The sequence below is a fragment of the Ranitomeya variabilis genome, chromosome 2 (genome assembly GCF_051348905.1).
Source record: "Ranitomeya variabilis isolate aRanVar5 chromosome 2, aRanVar5.hap1, whole genome shotgun sequence".
Classification (NCBI taxonomy): Eukaryota; Metazoa; Chordata; class Amphibia; order Anura; family Dendrobatidae; genus Ranitomeya; species Ranitomeya variabilis.
The window spans coordinates 454,204,059-454,220,035 of NC_135233.1; the positions used below are offsets into that span (position 1 = coordinate 454,204,059).

The window sequence follows — 15,977 nt, forward strand, 5'->3', positions numbered from 1 at the left end:
AAATGACACATAGAATCTGCACACAAAAAAACAAAAATGCATCAAAACCTTTTGGTTTGCAGCTTCGTCACAAAGCGTCGGCGAAACGTATCGACAGAAGTGTGTGCTTTCACATTTCCGTCAGCAGTCCCAGGCAGGAAAGAAAGTGTGTGCGAGATTTCCTTCTGGGCATGCGCAGTCAGAAACACTGGATACAACGTACTGAAAAACGTTCCTCTGAACGTTTTTTTGTTCCCGACGGACCGCTATTTACTGACAGATACAGTGCACGACGGATGAAACGGATGGCCATCCGTCACAATCCATCGCTAATACAAGACTATGGGAAAATACAGGATCCTGCAAAAAAATTTGCAGGATCCTGTGGTTTCAAAACTCGACGGGAGCAGAAAGACGGAAGTGTGAAAGTAGCCTAAGGCTACTTTCACACTAGCGTCGTGCACTGCACGTCGCTATGCGACGTTGCAGCGCACCGACGCATAGTGTGGAAGCGCCGCACAACGGGGGCAGCGGATGCTGTTTTACATCGCATCCGCTGCCCCATTGTGATGTGCGGGGAGGCGGGGGTGGAGTTCCGGCCGCGCATGCGTGGTCGGAAAAGACGCTATCAGCGCACAAAAAAAACTTACATGCAACTTTTTTTGTGCTGACGGTCTGACGCAACCGTCGCACGACGGGGTTGCGACGTGTGGCAATGCGTCGCTAATTCAAGTCTATGGAGGAAAAACGCATCCTGCAAGCTATTTTGCAGGATGCGTTTTTCTACAGAACGACACATAGCGAAGTGCAGTGCACGACGCCAATGTGAAAGTAGCCTAAGGAGGAAATATTGCTTGTAAGATCTTACAACTGATGGAAAAATCCAAAGAATAACTCAGTCCAAGGCAGGTACTCTCTCAAATAGCACCATCATATTCCACAGCGCTTTACAGACATCGCTGTCCCCATTTGGGCTCACAATCGAGATTCCCTATCAGAATGTCTTTGGAGTGTGGGTGGAAACCGTAGAACCCCGAGGAACAGATTTCCTTAAAGTTCTTTTATTACTCTTTAATGGCTAAGGCAATTTTAGCCATAATTACCAGAATTTTTTTCCCTATGGATTCCAATAGACAAAACTTTTTTTGTTATGTTTTTTCATAGTAGTTGTATTTTTTTTTTCAGGATGCGTTAGTTTTCAAAGCTACAATTTTGGGATACATACATTTTATTTAGATTGCTTACAAATGACAAGTATTTAGGAATATAAGGCGACAAAGTTGTTGTTTTTTCCTTTTTACACTCATGTTTTCTTTCAAAATTGACAATATAGGTTGTTATGGTATTCCGTTTTGTTGTTGGCACGGGCTGTACATTTTACCCATTCATCATCTTCTATCTTTATAAAAAGACCTCAATGAATAAGCCATCTAACAGAAAAAAAACATCTATTCCTAGAAAAAAACAAAACTGATGTATTGATGTCAGCAAGACCAGTTTCATTCTGATCCATAATTTTCCGTTTTCGGAAACGGAGGAGAAAAAAAAAATAAAGTCCGCTTGCTATATGCACTTCTGTTCCTCCAGGTGCACAGTGCCGTGTGAACACTTTTACAATATACTGATCAACGACATTCCATTTGTAATACGGAACAGTTGAAGGCAGTAAATACATTTTCATACCTATTGTCCTTAATTTTTTTTTTCTTTTCTTTGACAGTGTTTCCAGGCCATGTTGGAATTTCTCATATATTGATTTTCCGTTTTTGCATTATTTAATCACAGCCCCTACATTACGCTGCTCAGATTAAGTAGAAAAAAAACTTGCTGATCGATTGCCTTTAATGGCTCTCTTTTAGCATGGATTGGATCCTTTTAAAACAGAAACACTAATATGAACCTAAATTGCTATGATAGGATTGAACTGAGGAACCCAATGAATACTATAAAAACAGACAAGTAGGTAAGAGGAAAAACATTTATGGTAGTTAATGGAAAGTACAGAGCACTAGTGGGGTGCTCTATTACTTATTGTGACAGAGTGAAGGTGGGGACACTTTCTTTAGGAATACTTGGCCCAAATTTTATTTAACTTGCTGTCAGCCTGAAATGACAAGTATAAGGGAAAGGGAAAAGCTTGGAATAATCCGTGAAAGAAATTAAAGGGAAACACAAACATACTTACCACTGCTTGCTTAAGCCTAAGAGCTATGGCCTTTTTAGCCTTTGCACTGGTCCATAAGCACTGCCAATATGTGCCAACATACAGGTTTTAATAGATGTTTGAATCCAGAAGCAGCATTTTGACGAGACATGGGCAATCAGATATAAAAGAAATAAGGAAAATGCACCAACAGAAAATGCTTACTTACCGGTTAACTGTGTTTTTCGAAGCCCATGACAGCACCACGAGAGGATCCGCCCTTCAGGGACAGGAAACCTACAGACATAAAAGGGCGGTACCTCTCTCGCGCATCAGTTAGTTTACTATCCCTGACAAGTGAACCTCTTCAGCCATACCTGTGGAAGAAGGTAGCTCGAAGATATTACCAGGCCTTGCTGGTCATCTCAAGGCAGAGGCAAGTATGCAGCTGCAGCGGTGTACGGCCTCTGGCGGTGATCCCGCTGGTGGCTGGACGGGCCCGGGTGGTGGTGACCAGCAACAGGGCGTACTCTGGCGTGCGCTGTGGCTTCCGGCACGCCCTTGTGACGCAGCTGTGGTGCAACCTCAGTGGCGTGGCTGGGCGGCGGCCTCAGTGTCACGTCAAGGGCATGCACTGTGGGGGTGCGGCCGGGCCTCGGTGACGTGGCTGGGGGTGACGCCGGGAGTTGCGGTGAGTCCGGGGGCGCAGTTCCTGGGGCAGGGGGCACCTGGTTGGGCCATGGGGGTCGATTGCTTAAAAGCTGGGTAGGGTGGGGGCAGTCGCCACGCGTGCATGTGCCAGGGACGCGGCCGTGGGGGCAGGGGCACGACCAGCAGTCTGCAAAGGAAACACCGGGAAGGCCACTTGGAGGACCTGGTGGCCCCAGGTGGAGGCTGTACCGGATTAGGGAAGGAACCAGAAATATTTAAGGAAGCCAGGACAGAGGCCAGGTGTTCTAGGCCCATAATCCGGCCAGGACATGGAGTCATTAGAGCAGCAACAGGTGCAGCAGCAACAACTCACTGAAGCCCAAAGTGAGGACCCAGCAACAACCGCGTAGTGACACAGGAGGTGGCAGTATGGGCGAGAGAAAGTCCAGTCAGAGGAGTTCCAGCAGACTGGACGAGTCTCCAGCCCATAAGGAGGATCCTTCGGCTGAGAGATGTCCCCCGCGTATTCCGGTACCATTCAGTTACACATCACTGGTAAGTGATCTTCGTGAAAGTTCGTTCGGTGATGTAATCTTCCCCTTATCTCTCCCGTATGTCCATTAGGGGAAGAAATGTACCACTAAAGCTAAACACAAGGAGTGCGCTACCAGATTCCTATGAGCGAACCCGGCTTCCTGGATAGCGCTGGCCGATTGGCACCACAGGTGCATATGTCACGGCTGTCACAGCACATGCATGGAGGAGAGCCAAACAGGTTCTCCATGCATGTGCTGTGACACAGCCACAACACATGCAGCTGCAGCACCGATCAGCTGATTGGCCAGCGCAATCCAGGAAGCCGGGTTCCCTCTGCAGCATATTCATAACTTGCCGAATAAGCGAGAACCCGAACAAATTCGCTCATCTCTAGTCACTTTCACAGAATTGGTGACCGATGAGCCCCCCATATAGAGTAGATGACAAGTGATAATCACAGCTCACCTTTTCCACCTTCCTTTGCACAGATCGGAGGATAAGCAAAAAATATATTTTCAATTAAAAAGGTTCTAAGTCAGTGTGTCGCCTATTTACAATGGGGCTGCTGGAATCGCACAATGTTAGGCATATTGGCCAGGGCTTGTAAGATTGTAGATTTTTATATATATATATATATTTTTTTTTTTTTTTAACACCGATGATAAGTTTAATGTATTTATGATAAAAACTGGATGGAACAATAGGACACTTTCCCCTTTAATAATGAAGTACAGCTTAAATGGAATAAATAAAAATTACATTTTACATGAATTTTCTTTCAGGTATGCATACAGAATGTAAACTGAATGGGTAAAATGTAGGACTACATAAGGACATGGAAGTTTGATATCTGCACCCCAGTTCACCCTTTCCCAGTTCAGGTGCTTTAATTGTCACTGTCAGAAATTGACAGCATTTTAGGTGCTAACAGCAGCACACAGTCCCAGGAGTTTAACTAATTAAAAAAAGTATTTTATGATTGTAGTTTTTCAAAATCTACTTTCTATACGATTATGGGTGCAGACTAAACATGATCTGAGTGTTATCTATGGCATGCTCAGGTGCAAAGTGTCTTCGCCCTCCTGAAAAATATGTTTTTGTCCTCGCGGCTGCATGTCTTGCGGCAGTTCGACAGCTGCAACAAACAGGAAATCCCTGCGTGTGTTACGGCTGTCAAACTGCAGCAAAAAACGCAGCAGCTGGAACGCAAACATTTTCCAAACACACCAAAGACACTTGGATAGAACACAAGCATGCTCAGATAACACCTTATCCCAGCACGTTCACTCGTCACTAGTGCTGACTCCTTCTTGAAGGGCTATTAACAGCATTTGCTATACACAGCAATTTGGCCAATGACTTATGGAGGAGTTTATGGATTTCTGTCCAGATGTCACCGTATCACAGAATTCCAAGCGGAGGAAGTTCACCGACCGCCATATTGGGACACCCAAGTGATGGGTGTCTCAATATGGAAACTGCTGCTGGTACCAACCTATTGCACGGTGCCACCAGCGGAACACCGTCACACTCACGCAGCCTCTTGCGCAGAACACCGTCACTAACACGCCACCGCCGGGATCAGCTGAATGATTCACTGACTGCCGCCATCTTTGTACAGGAGGAGTGCATGGGCAGTATTAATGTGACCGCTGCTATCTGTCTGCACAAAGATGGCGGCGGTCTGATTTATTGCGTCTGTGCGAATTCCGCGCAGGTGCAGTGAATCTTTCGGCTGATGCCGGCAGCAGATGCGCGACGTGTCTACAGGCAGAGGAAGCCGGTCACATTAAAGGGGTTTTCCCACAAACAAAAGTTAATTTTAAAAATTAACTGACCGTGTACGGAGCATACCACAGCTCCTGGGCAGGGGAGGAACCAAAAGACAATACTGACATTACAGCAGGGGATCACAGAGGCGTCAAACACATGAGTCCCCCGATGAAAAAGTCATTAGATTATCGCAGGATGCCATTAGGCAACAACAGCGCCGCATGCCAGCCCCCATCGTGACATTACTTCCTTCCCGATAGCATTGGGCCTCCATCTATAAAGCCATAAATACAGAACAAATTGTCCAGAATGTAAACTATATATTGTCAATTAAAAAATGTGCCTGTAATGAAACTTTATTGAAAACATGACCAATCTCTAATGCTTCCAGCTGCAAGTTTTGATCTTACCAAACATCTCGAAAAGCAAAATCAGATACGTAATTAACTTTCAGAACCTTTTTCTTTAAAAAAAAAAAAAAAAAAAAAAAAAGGGCTTTAATACAAGATAAGCTTTATACAGAGTCAGACAAGAACAACAAAAAAAAAAAAGGCAAGCAAGAGGGTGCGAAATATCAGACCCTTTCTCTATATGCTACATCCTCTGCCTGTCAGACACACAGAACTCTGCAACCATTTGTAAATCATGTCAGAGGGAAAAAAGGACAGCCGGACGCTAGGTGCTCCGACACCACGGACACAAGTAAACGATTATCAGTAAAGTTATATAATTCCTAGAGTATTAACCAACATATGTCTAGAGAAAACAGACTGGAGACCACGGTAAAGCACTTTTGGGCAGTGGGGAAATGAGGGTTAGTGATGTTTCCACAGGGTGGGATCAGCTAGAAAAGCAGTCATGATTCCTATCTAAGCTTACAGTATTTGTGCTGTTAAAATCTGCGCACTTTTCACATTTACCGTTCCGAGCGGCTGGAATCAGAATGTAACATTTTTCTTAACTTATGTATTAAAGATCTTAAAGCGACGTAGAAAACCTGACGTTTCCTTTAATCTACTACAAAGTGAATAACCTGACAGATGCGCGTTAGTAACTTCGAAACGTTATGTATGTCGACCCTCAGCCGCTTTCTTTCGGAGACAATTGTCCACTGTGCGGAGTTCGGATATGTGCGGCAAAATGCCCTGCAACTTCTCGATTAAAGGGTGTCGATTTAGTTTTGAGGAGGTGGTGGTGGAGGGGCAGGAGGCATAGAAAATGGGGAGATGCCAGGGACCCCCATCCCCATCATAGTCACATAGTTGGAGTGATCTATGGGAGGAGGGGGAGGAGGCGGTGGAGCATAGAGAAGGCTGGTGGTTCCAGGAGGTGGTGGTGGTGGAGGCGGCGGAGCACTTGGAGGCAGGGGTGGTTGGACGCCGGGAGGCGGAGGGATAAGGGAGGCATTCGACTGCATGGCGTTGTTAGATGAAACAGAGGCAGGGCCTTGTTGCTGCTGCCAGAGAGGAAGGGAAGATGAGCCAGTGGCGTTTTGAGAATCTAAGGGAAAAAAAAAAAAAAAAAAAAAAGTTAAATTTAATAAAAATGTGGACAACGAGAAAAACAAGAGATTGTAAAGGTAGTTTTTTTTTTTACCACTGGATTTAGAAAAGATCAGTCCTGTAAAAAACAAACTCCGTGCCCAACACAGATTCTCGCCCAAAACAGCATAGCAGCAAATCACTGAGCTCCGCAGTTTTCTTGACAATGTAAATGGCATGAACCGCTGAGCTGACAGATTGGCTGCAGCGCTGGTGACATAAGACGGGAGCAGCTGTGTAGATGCTGCCTGGCTCTAGGACAGTTTGCATTGCAATTTTTTTTTATCAATGTGCACCCTAGAGGACAGAACTTCCCCAAACTTCCCATACACGAATACTGAACTAAAGATTAGTTTTGCAATTGGATATCAGAAAGTTTGCAGAATTTGCCTCCGCAGCCGCTGTTACACCACCGTTATCTTCAGCTCCATTCACGTCTAGTTATCCAATTGTAAAGGATTTAGCACTGAAATAAACTTACTAGCGGAGCATTAACAGATGCAAACTGTTTGTAATGGATCCGTTTTTTACTGGCGGTGTCTCAATGTTCTGGATATGTGCAGTGCTTAAATGGATGAGTGAATGGATGACATAACCGATGACAACTTGTCTTTTCCTACATAAACTTCAGTGTTTAAAAACAATGATTAAATGAAAAGTTACAAACTTTCCGGGAGAAAAATTCTGTGAAAGCCAATCAGCCATTACTTACTTTGCTGCCAAGGTAGAGGAGCTCCAGGTTGGTGTGCACCTGTATTTTGCTGCTGCTGCCAAGGAGGCAAAGAGGGTCCAGATGGTGGAGGTGGTGGCGGTGCAGGACCACTAGGAGGTGGCGGGGGTGGAGGCGGCATCAAACCCATAGGGTGAGAGTGCATGAGACCTGGGGTGAACGGAAATAGATCAGATTAAGTAGGGATTTATTCTACTAGTGTTTTTATCTTCTCAGTCGCGTCCTTACCCATAGGATGATGACCAGATGGATGTGCTCCTGGATGGGGCTGCATCCAGTGGGGGTGCGGTCCTGCAGGATTGGGCTGTAGAGGACCATTTCCTGCACCGCCCAGTGGGTGAGGGAAGGAATGAGGGGCGCCATGAAGGGACGGGAATGGTCGATCAGTTGCCATCCAAGGCAGTCGGTTCTGCTAACAGAAAAACACATGCACCTAAACAGGATATACTGTAAGAGAAATCTGTGCCCCGCTCAGATCCACAGTTTAGAGGAGTTTGGGGTTTAACACAACCGTAATATCAAAACCCAAACCATTCATTCAGGAGATGTCAGATATCATCCATACTTCCTACAGAGGGTATTCGAAGACATACTACATCTTACTGTCTCCACCAGGAAATGAAGAAAATGAACAACGAAGCAACATTGTAACTTAAAAGGCAATGTCATTCTGATCTCGTGTGTTTCAATTGTTTGCAGGGTAAAAAATTTATATTTAATAAAAGTTTATTAAAAATACCAAAACTACCCTGCTTTATAGGGGCTGTGTCCAGGCTTGGGGTTCATCTGCAGTTACTCTGACTGCAGACTTGTGAATCTTCACAGCGCGCACACTGCATGCTGTCAGGATCTCCGATTACATACGGGAATACGTCACATTCCTACTAGATGTGTCCGGCCTTGCTCAATGCACTTATTGAGCAAGGCAACGCATGTCCGCTCGGCACGTGACTGCATGTATGCGAATGGTATACTTAAGGTCACACACTCCCAAAGAATCGTGACAACGTGAAGTGTGCGCACTGTGATGATTCATAAGTGTTAAGTCACAGAGTAACTGAAGTAAAACCCCAAGAATGGACAGCCCCTTTCAGGATTAGCCATTTTATTATTTTATTTTATATGCGATGTTCTGCAGCTCACACTTTCTTTTGATTCCATACACCTCTATGGGCACTCAAACAGAAGCTCAGTGGTTCCGCCTGATTAGCAGCACTCTGCAATGCCCCCCTGAGCTTTCAGTGACGGATGAAGGGGTCCCAGGATACAGAGACCTCCACCCATCTGCTTATGTTAGGAAGAACCTGTCTATGAAAAATATTACCCCTTAAATATTTTTTTTAAATTCAACTGTTCCTTAAATCTATAGGTTGGGGTACGTCTTCCCAGTGGGTGGTCATTCTTGCCACGTACGTTCATCTCTCAGGCCCCAAGACTTTGTACATCACACATCTTCCTATAATCTGTCTTGAGCTCGATCTCGAGCCATGGCGACTTGATGGGTGAACGCTCTGTAGGAAGATCGAACTTGTGCAAGCCTAGATAAGTCCACCAGGGTGGTCTTCGCCAATATCTTGATAGTATCAAGCCATCCGGGTGCTGGTCTTCCTTTTCGCCTTGTTCCTTCTATTCTTCCAACCATGATGTCCTTCTTCAGGGATTGCTCACTCAGTATTATGTTTTTTTAAGTAGGCAAGTCGCAGCTTGGAGATCCTTGCTTCGAGTGACATGTCTGGCTTGATTTGTTTTGAAATTGGTTTGCGCTCCTTGCCATCCATGGTTTCGATAACGTCCTTCTCCAGCACCACATTTCGGATGCATTGATTCTTCTTCTGTCTTATTTCTTTATCGGTCGGGTTTCACATCTGTATACTACTACAGAAACTATCCTACTATTTAGCATATGCAATTCTACCTACTAATGTAACTCAATTAGGGCATCGCAATTTTGCCTCAACTAACAGGTCTGCAATAGGTGCCACCAGGAAAGGCCCCATAACATCACACATCTAACAAGTTTCCGATGTGCCTGAGATCAATTACCATGTACAACACCAAGCATCAGCATGAGCCACATGAATTCATAGACGTTTTAGAGTCTTATACAGAGGTCTGACTTCACTTCTGTAGGATCTACGTACCATGGGTGGCTGGTTTGAAGTCATGCCGGATGGCCTTGGTGACCCTTGAATAGGACTGTGTGTTGGCCCAGCTGTGGCCCCCATAGAAGACTGTACTGGCGCTTCCCCGAGCTCTGCCATAAGGGAAAGGTATTCTTTATCCATTCTTGCCTTATCTTGTGCAGACTGGGGCTCTCCAGGACGGATTTGGACACTAGAAATACACGTATATTACAGAGATGCAAAAAGGTGGTGCAATCAGCGATGGATAAAAGGGATCAGTTTTATTTAAAAAGTTTCACCTTGTAAATTTGCAGTCTGAAGCGATGTGTCCAGCCCCTCCACACTTTGTACATAGGGTGGTATTGGTGATGCTTCTGGTTTCTGTATTCTGCCACGGCCGCAGGATCCTAGAAGCAGAAATAATGAATAGAAAACAAAACAAAAATGTACAAAAAAAAAAAAAAAAACAAAAAAAAAAAACAAACCTGTTATCATCCTCCCGCAAAGTACCATTGAGCCGAGCAAGCTCTCGTAGCTGCATTTTGCGGAGATCGTTCTGATCTTCTGGTGTTTCAATCCCCTGCTTGAGAATATTTCTGATCTAGGAGGAAAAAAGAGACAAAAGGCAAATTAGCCCTTATGAACGCACAAGCGGAGAGCAAAGGTTCTGCTCGATTAAGTATCGGTCAGACTTTCATATAACTTGATGTCTATTACACATAGAGCAGAGTAACTTCAAAAGTGAAGGTGGAGATCCTCCCTAACCCTTAAGAAGGAACCCAAGAGAGCGGCAGCCTACCGCTGTGGTGGAGGAAAGTCAAGCCGCGGCGCAAAGATCAGATTAGTGTTTATCTTGTCTATTCAAGGACGCCGCTGACCTCAAGTCCTGATGTAGAGACCGAGTCAGACAACACATTTTGGGGCAAAGACCTGTATCTTGTTGATTGGCTTTAGAAATGCATTTAATAAATTAACAGCCTCTTCCTGTGGCAGAAACTTAAACAGTGAGCCACAGCGGTAGAACAAGACTCACAGCTCAATAGTATTCTTTATAGGCATAATGAATTGGTATGTACACACAACCGTGACAAAACAGTTACAAAGATTCCAAATGGGTATTGCCCCCCCCCCAAATTTTTATTGTAATTGCAACAACCTGTACAATGAGGTCACCACATTTACAGCAAATTGTAGACGACTTAACTAAAACTGAAGTAATAACTTATGGGTTAAATGGAGAAAAAAGTAAAAACAAAAATACAGCAGCTTTACTATAAGAAGAAACTTATAGTAAAGTTTAAAAAAACATTTTGCAGTGTGAACCTGCGCCTCTTGAAAACTAACAGTAAAAGGATTCATTTACAAACTTTACAGCACACAACTGCAAGTCTCATTTTCAGGGTATGCAGAGTCATGGCAGATTTTTTGTTTTTTTTCTACGGAAAATTTACAGATTTTTTTATACGTGCTTTAGTCTTCACATCTGCATGGATAGAATTGCAAACATTTAATTTAGACTTATGTAAGGAATAATCAATATCCAAATATGCTACTCTTTAATAGGGGTACTAGCACGCACATCAGGAAACTTGCCAAATCATTAAGAATAGTGTCCGTCCAACACTTTCAATGTCTTTTTTTTTTTTAAGATCTGGACTATTACAATTGATCAGATGAACATTAAAATATAAAATAATCCATAAACACATGAGAAAGTAAATTAATTTTGCCATCACTATTGTGATTGTAGTGAAATGACAGATTTTAGTAGTAATCAACTCTATTAACAGCAGGCTGTTCATCTTCACAGCAGCCATAAATCAAGCAGCGGGTTGTACTGACATCTAGTGGCCAAAAACATCAATATTTTAAAAACTGTGATGAAGACACAGCTCATAGCCCAGTACTTAAAAATTAAATATATGCGTCTTCTTAGGCAGTCACCCATAGACATCATGCAAATCGCTCTGGAATTCTGTGCCGGACCGGGTAAAAACATCTGCTCAGGACTGCTGAAGCTTGTGATTGTCTGCAGCACTCAGGTGACTAGAGTACACCATTGGATGTTTTTCCAATGATGCACTCCTCTAGTCACCTGACTGCTGCAGCTAATCACAGGCTTAATCAATAAGAAATTGAGCTGACTCCAACACCCCAATTATCTTTATGTGAAGGAGGCTACAGACTGGCGTAGAAGGGATTCCCAACATTCCCAATTACGACACTTACCTGGTCTACTGCTTTCTTCACATTCTCCATGGTGTTAGCAGTCACCAACGCGTGTAGCGGCTCATCTTCCCCTGGAAGCATCTGCCCATCTTTGCGTCCCACTTTGCCTTCTTTCACTGAACCTTTGCCGCGTATCATTATCTTTGCGTTACACTCCTTCTCTATGTTCTTTAGTGTGTTACCCCTACATCGAAATAAAAAAAAAAAGGCAATATAGCAAAAAAATATAAAAAAGCAATTCATCTACAGAAATCAATACATTACCTGGGGCCGATAAGTAAACCAACAAAGTTAATCTCTGGATATTCATCCTGTGGGATCATGACCTTGTCACTTACACGAGTAGCGGGTGGTCTGGAAAACAAAGGTGAAACATTAAACTAGGATGCGGGGACGCAAATGATACTATTCCTTAAATGTTAGGATGCCTTTAACACAGTTTAGACATTTCATTCATTCATTCAGAAGTTAGATATCACTTGTGTAAGCTGTGCACTAGCCGCAAACATATAAACTGAAGACCACTGTCATTGTATTGTGACCACCGTCAGTTAGAACACGCCTGAGGACTAAAGGGAAAAGTGAATCCTTAAAGAGGGCCTATCACTTGATCAAAAAACAGGGATTTTTGTGTACTCACCGTAAAATCCTTTTCTCCGAGACAATCATTGGGGGACACAGGACCATGGGTGTTATGCTGCTGCCACTACGAGGACACTAAAGTAATACAGAAAGAATAGCTCCTCCCCTGCAGTATACACCTTCCTGCTAGCTCCAAGTGAACCAGTTCGGTAACAAAGCAGTAGGAGCTTAACATTTAACCAGGATGAACCATGTCAAAACCAAGCCAACGCAGAAAACAGGGTGGGTGCTGTGTCCCCCAATGATTGGCTCAGAGAAAAGGATTTTACGGTGAGTACACAAAAATCCGTTTCTCCTACGCCTCATTGGGGGACACAGGACCATTGGACGTCAAAGCAGTCCCTGGGTGGGGATCAATCAACTGTAATTGCTCCTTGTACCCACAGGTTACAGATGCGGCACAGCCGACTGCAAAAATCGTCTGCCGACGGTTGCATCTGCCGAGGCCGGAGAGTGAATATGGTAATGTTTTGTAAACATATGCAGACTGGACCAGGTCACAGCTCTGCAAACTTGTGCTGCCGAAGCTTGGTGCGCGGATGGCCCAAGACACACCCACTGACCGAGTGGAATGAGCCTTAATCCCTGCTGGGACAGAATGACCTCTGACTCGGTAGGACTCCTGAAATAGCTGAATATATCCATTTGGCTATTGTCACCTTGGAAGTGGGAAACCCCTTCCTTGGCCCTTCCGGGAGCACAAAACGGGCATCCAACATGCGGAAGGACGCCGTCCGCATGACGTATCTCGAGAGCTCTCACTAAATCAAGTGTGTGGAGGGCCTTCTCGATGCGATGTACTGGTGCCGGACAGAGACGGTAAGACAATCTCCTGATTGAGATGAAAGGATGAGACAACTTTTGGCAAAAAGGACGGGGATGTTCTCAAAACCACCTTATCCTGATGAAAATTCAGGAACGGAACTTGACAAGACACAGCCGCCAGCTCTGAGACTCATCTAATGGACATGACCGCAACCAGGAAGGCAACAGTCCATGAAAGAAAGGACAGGGAAACCTCCTGTAGAGGTTCGAAAGGAGCTTCTTGCTAGACTCCGAGGACCAGATTAAGGTCCCATGGTTCCAACGGCATCTTATAGGGCAGCACCCTATGGGAGACTCCCTGAATGAACGTCTTCACTTGTAATCTGTTGGCAATCCTGCGTTGGAACAGAACGGACAGGGCTGAAATCTGCCCCTTGAGAGAACTAAGGGCGAGACCCAAGTCCAAACACGTTTGTAAAAATTCAGGGATGGAAGGAATGGAAAATTCAAGAGGAGAACATCCCTGGTCGTTGCACCAGGAAAAGAAGGTTTTCCAAGCGCGATAAAAGCGCATAGACGTAGGCTTTCTAGCGCTGATCATGGTAGAGATGACTTCCGGAGAGAAACCTGCCTGGGTTGGAACCCAGGACTCAGCGGCCATGCTGTCAAACACAGGGCCTCGGAGTTCTGGTGTAAAATGGGGCCCTGTGATAGCAGGTATGGCGGATTCGGTAAGCGCCAGGGAACATCGGCGACTAGTTGAACTAGTTCCGCATACCACGCCCAGCACGGCCAATGTGGCGCAATCAGGATTACCGGTACTCCCTCCGCTCTGATCTTCTTGATGACTCTCGGCAGTAAGGGGAGCGGGGGAAATATGAAAGCCGAAAATGATGCCACGAGAGTACGAGTGCATTTTACCACGATGGCTGCTGGATTGTGGAACCGAGCCATGAAGTCGGGAACTTTGGAATTTAGCCGTGAGGCCATCAGATCCACGTACGGAGTTCCCCAACGACAGCAGATCTGATGGAAGATCTCCGGATGGAGAGACCACTCCCCGGAGTTGAGGCCTTGACGACTGAGGAAATCTGCCTCCCAATTGTCCACTCCCGGGATGTGAACCGCAGAAATCATTGAGCGGTTTTCCTCGTCCCAACGGAGAATGTAGCCTACCTCGTTCATGGCTGCCATGCTGCAGGTTCCCCCTTGTCAGTTGATGTATGCCACTGCAGTGGCATTGTCGGACTGAATCCTGATGGGACGACCCGCCAGGAATGGATGGAATTGAAGAGCTAACCTGATTGCCCGAATTTCCAAGATGTTGATCGGAAGGTGATTCCTGAAGTGACCAGCGACCCTGAGCAGTGTGATGTAAGAACACCGCTCCCTAGCCTAGAAGACTGGCATCTGTTGTCACAACTAGCCAATGTACTGGAAGAAAAGACTAGACTTTAATGTCCACCACCTGAGAGACTGTGACTCGGAGGGGGAAGGAAGAACCGACGGTCAAGGGAGAACGGGTTCCTGTCCCAAACAGCCAGGAGGGTATGCTGTAAGGGACGGAGGTGTAATTGCGCAAATGGAATCGCCTCCAAGGGTGCTACCATCCTGCCGAGCACTCTCATACTGAAGTGCAGAGAGTGAGTGCGAGGTTGAGAGAGCTGAGCTTCCCGCTGTAAGTCTGAGATCTTTTCCTGGGGAAGAAGCACCAACCCCTGGGACGAGTCCAGTATCATTCCTAGAAAGGAAAATCACTGAGCCAGTACTGGGGAAGATTTTTTGAAGTTTATCTTCCAACCCAGGCGAGAAAAACGGTAATTAGTTCTTACCGGTAATTGTATTTCCAGGAATCCACCTGACAGCACCATTGGAGGACGTCCTTCTTATCCGTAGTGGGACAGGAACCACAAGTTAAAAGGACCCTCCCCACTCCACCCATCAGTGATTTTCTAAGTACCACATCTGGATGGATGCAAAAAAGAGAGTTTATTTACAATTACACACCAATGTTACATCACATTAGTCAGTAGTAAAAGTTTGCAGTGGGAGGGAACTAGTAGTGCTGTCAGGTGGATTCCTGGAAATACAATTACCGGTAAGAACTAATTACCGTTTTCCAGTCCACCACCTGACAGCACCATTGGAGAATACCAAAGGATGTTAACTAGGGTGGGACTACTGCATGTAAGACTTTCCTACCAAAGGCTAATTGGTCTGATACGACATCTATTTTATAGTGTCTAGCAAAGGTAGAAAGACTAGTCCAAGTCGCCGCCCTACAGATTTGCTCAGCTGAGGCTCCCCCCTTCTCTGCCCATGATGTAGAGATAGCTCGTGTTGAGTGGGCCCTAAGAGTATCCGGGGGATCTTTCCCTTGGTTTGTATATGCTAGGCTAATCATGTTTTTAATCCACCTAGCAATGGTTGATTTTGCTGCCTTGCAACCCCTATTTGGACCACCGTATTGAATAAATAAGTTAGTGTCCCGTCTCCAGCTTTCTGTCGCCCCCAGGTATTTTAGAACAGTCTCCCTAACGTCAAGGTTATGGTAGACCCCTTCTTTTGCGTTTTTAGGGTGTTGGCAGAAAGGAGGAAGGATTATTTCCTGATTTATATTGGTAGATGATACTACTTTGGGGAGGAAAGCTGGGTTATGTTTGAAGACTATTCTGTCGTCAAAGATTTGAAGATATGGGTTCTGGATAGAAAGAGCCTGCATCTCCCCTAGCCTTTTAGCCGATGTGATGGCAATTAGGAAGGCGGTTTTAAAGGAGAGATTGGCTATGTCCATATCTTCTGACAGTAAGTAAGGGGTTTTACACAAAGTGTTAAGGACCAGGTTTAGGTCCCAAGGAGGAGTT

General features: G+C 45.1%; 1 protein-coding gene across 4 annotated transcripts in view; it reads right to left on the reverse strand.

The window, feature by feature from the left end:
• Positions 1-4,014: 4,014 nt before the first annotated feature.
• Positions 4,015-15,977, reverse strand: part of SF1 (splicing factor 1) — a 41,867-nt gene continuing 29,904 nt past the window's right edge. For 2 of the 4 annotated variants that reach the window (XM_077287328.1, XM_077287330.1), the window contains 8 exons: positions 11,971-12,060; positions 11,707-11,890; positions 9,963-10,078; positions 9,777-9,884; positions 9,496-9,688; positions 7,583-7,763; positions 7,337-7,504; positions 4,015-6,583 (listed from right to left, as the gene is read on the reverse strand). In XM_077287328.1, the coding sequence (XP_077143443.1) occupies positions 6,258-6,583; positions 7,337-7,504; positions 7,583-7,763; positions 9,496-9,688; positions 9,777-9,884; positions 9,963-10,078; positions 11,707-11,890; positions 11,971-12,060 (1,366 nt within the window). In that variant the 3' untranslated portion in view covers positions 4,015-6,257. Of the gene's footprint in view, positions 6,584-7,336; positions 7,505-7,582; positions 7,767-9,495; positions 9,689-9,776; positions 9,885-9,962; positions 10,079-11,706; positions 11,891-11,970; positions 12,061-15,977 lie in introns of all 4 variants that reach the window. The other 2 variants (XM_077287327.1, XM_077287329.1) reach the window with 1 other exon arrangement.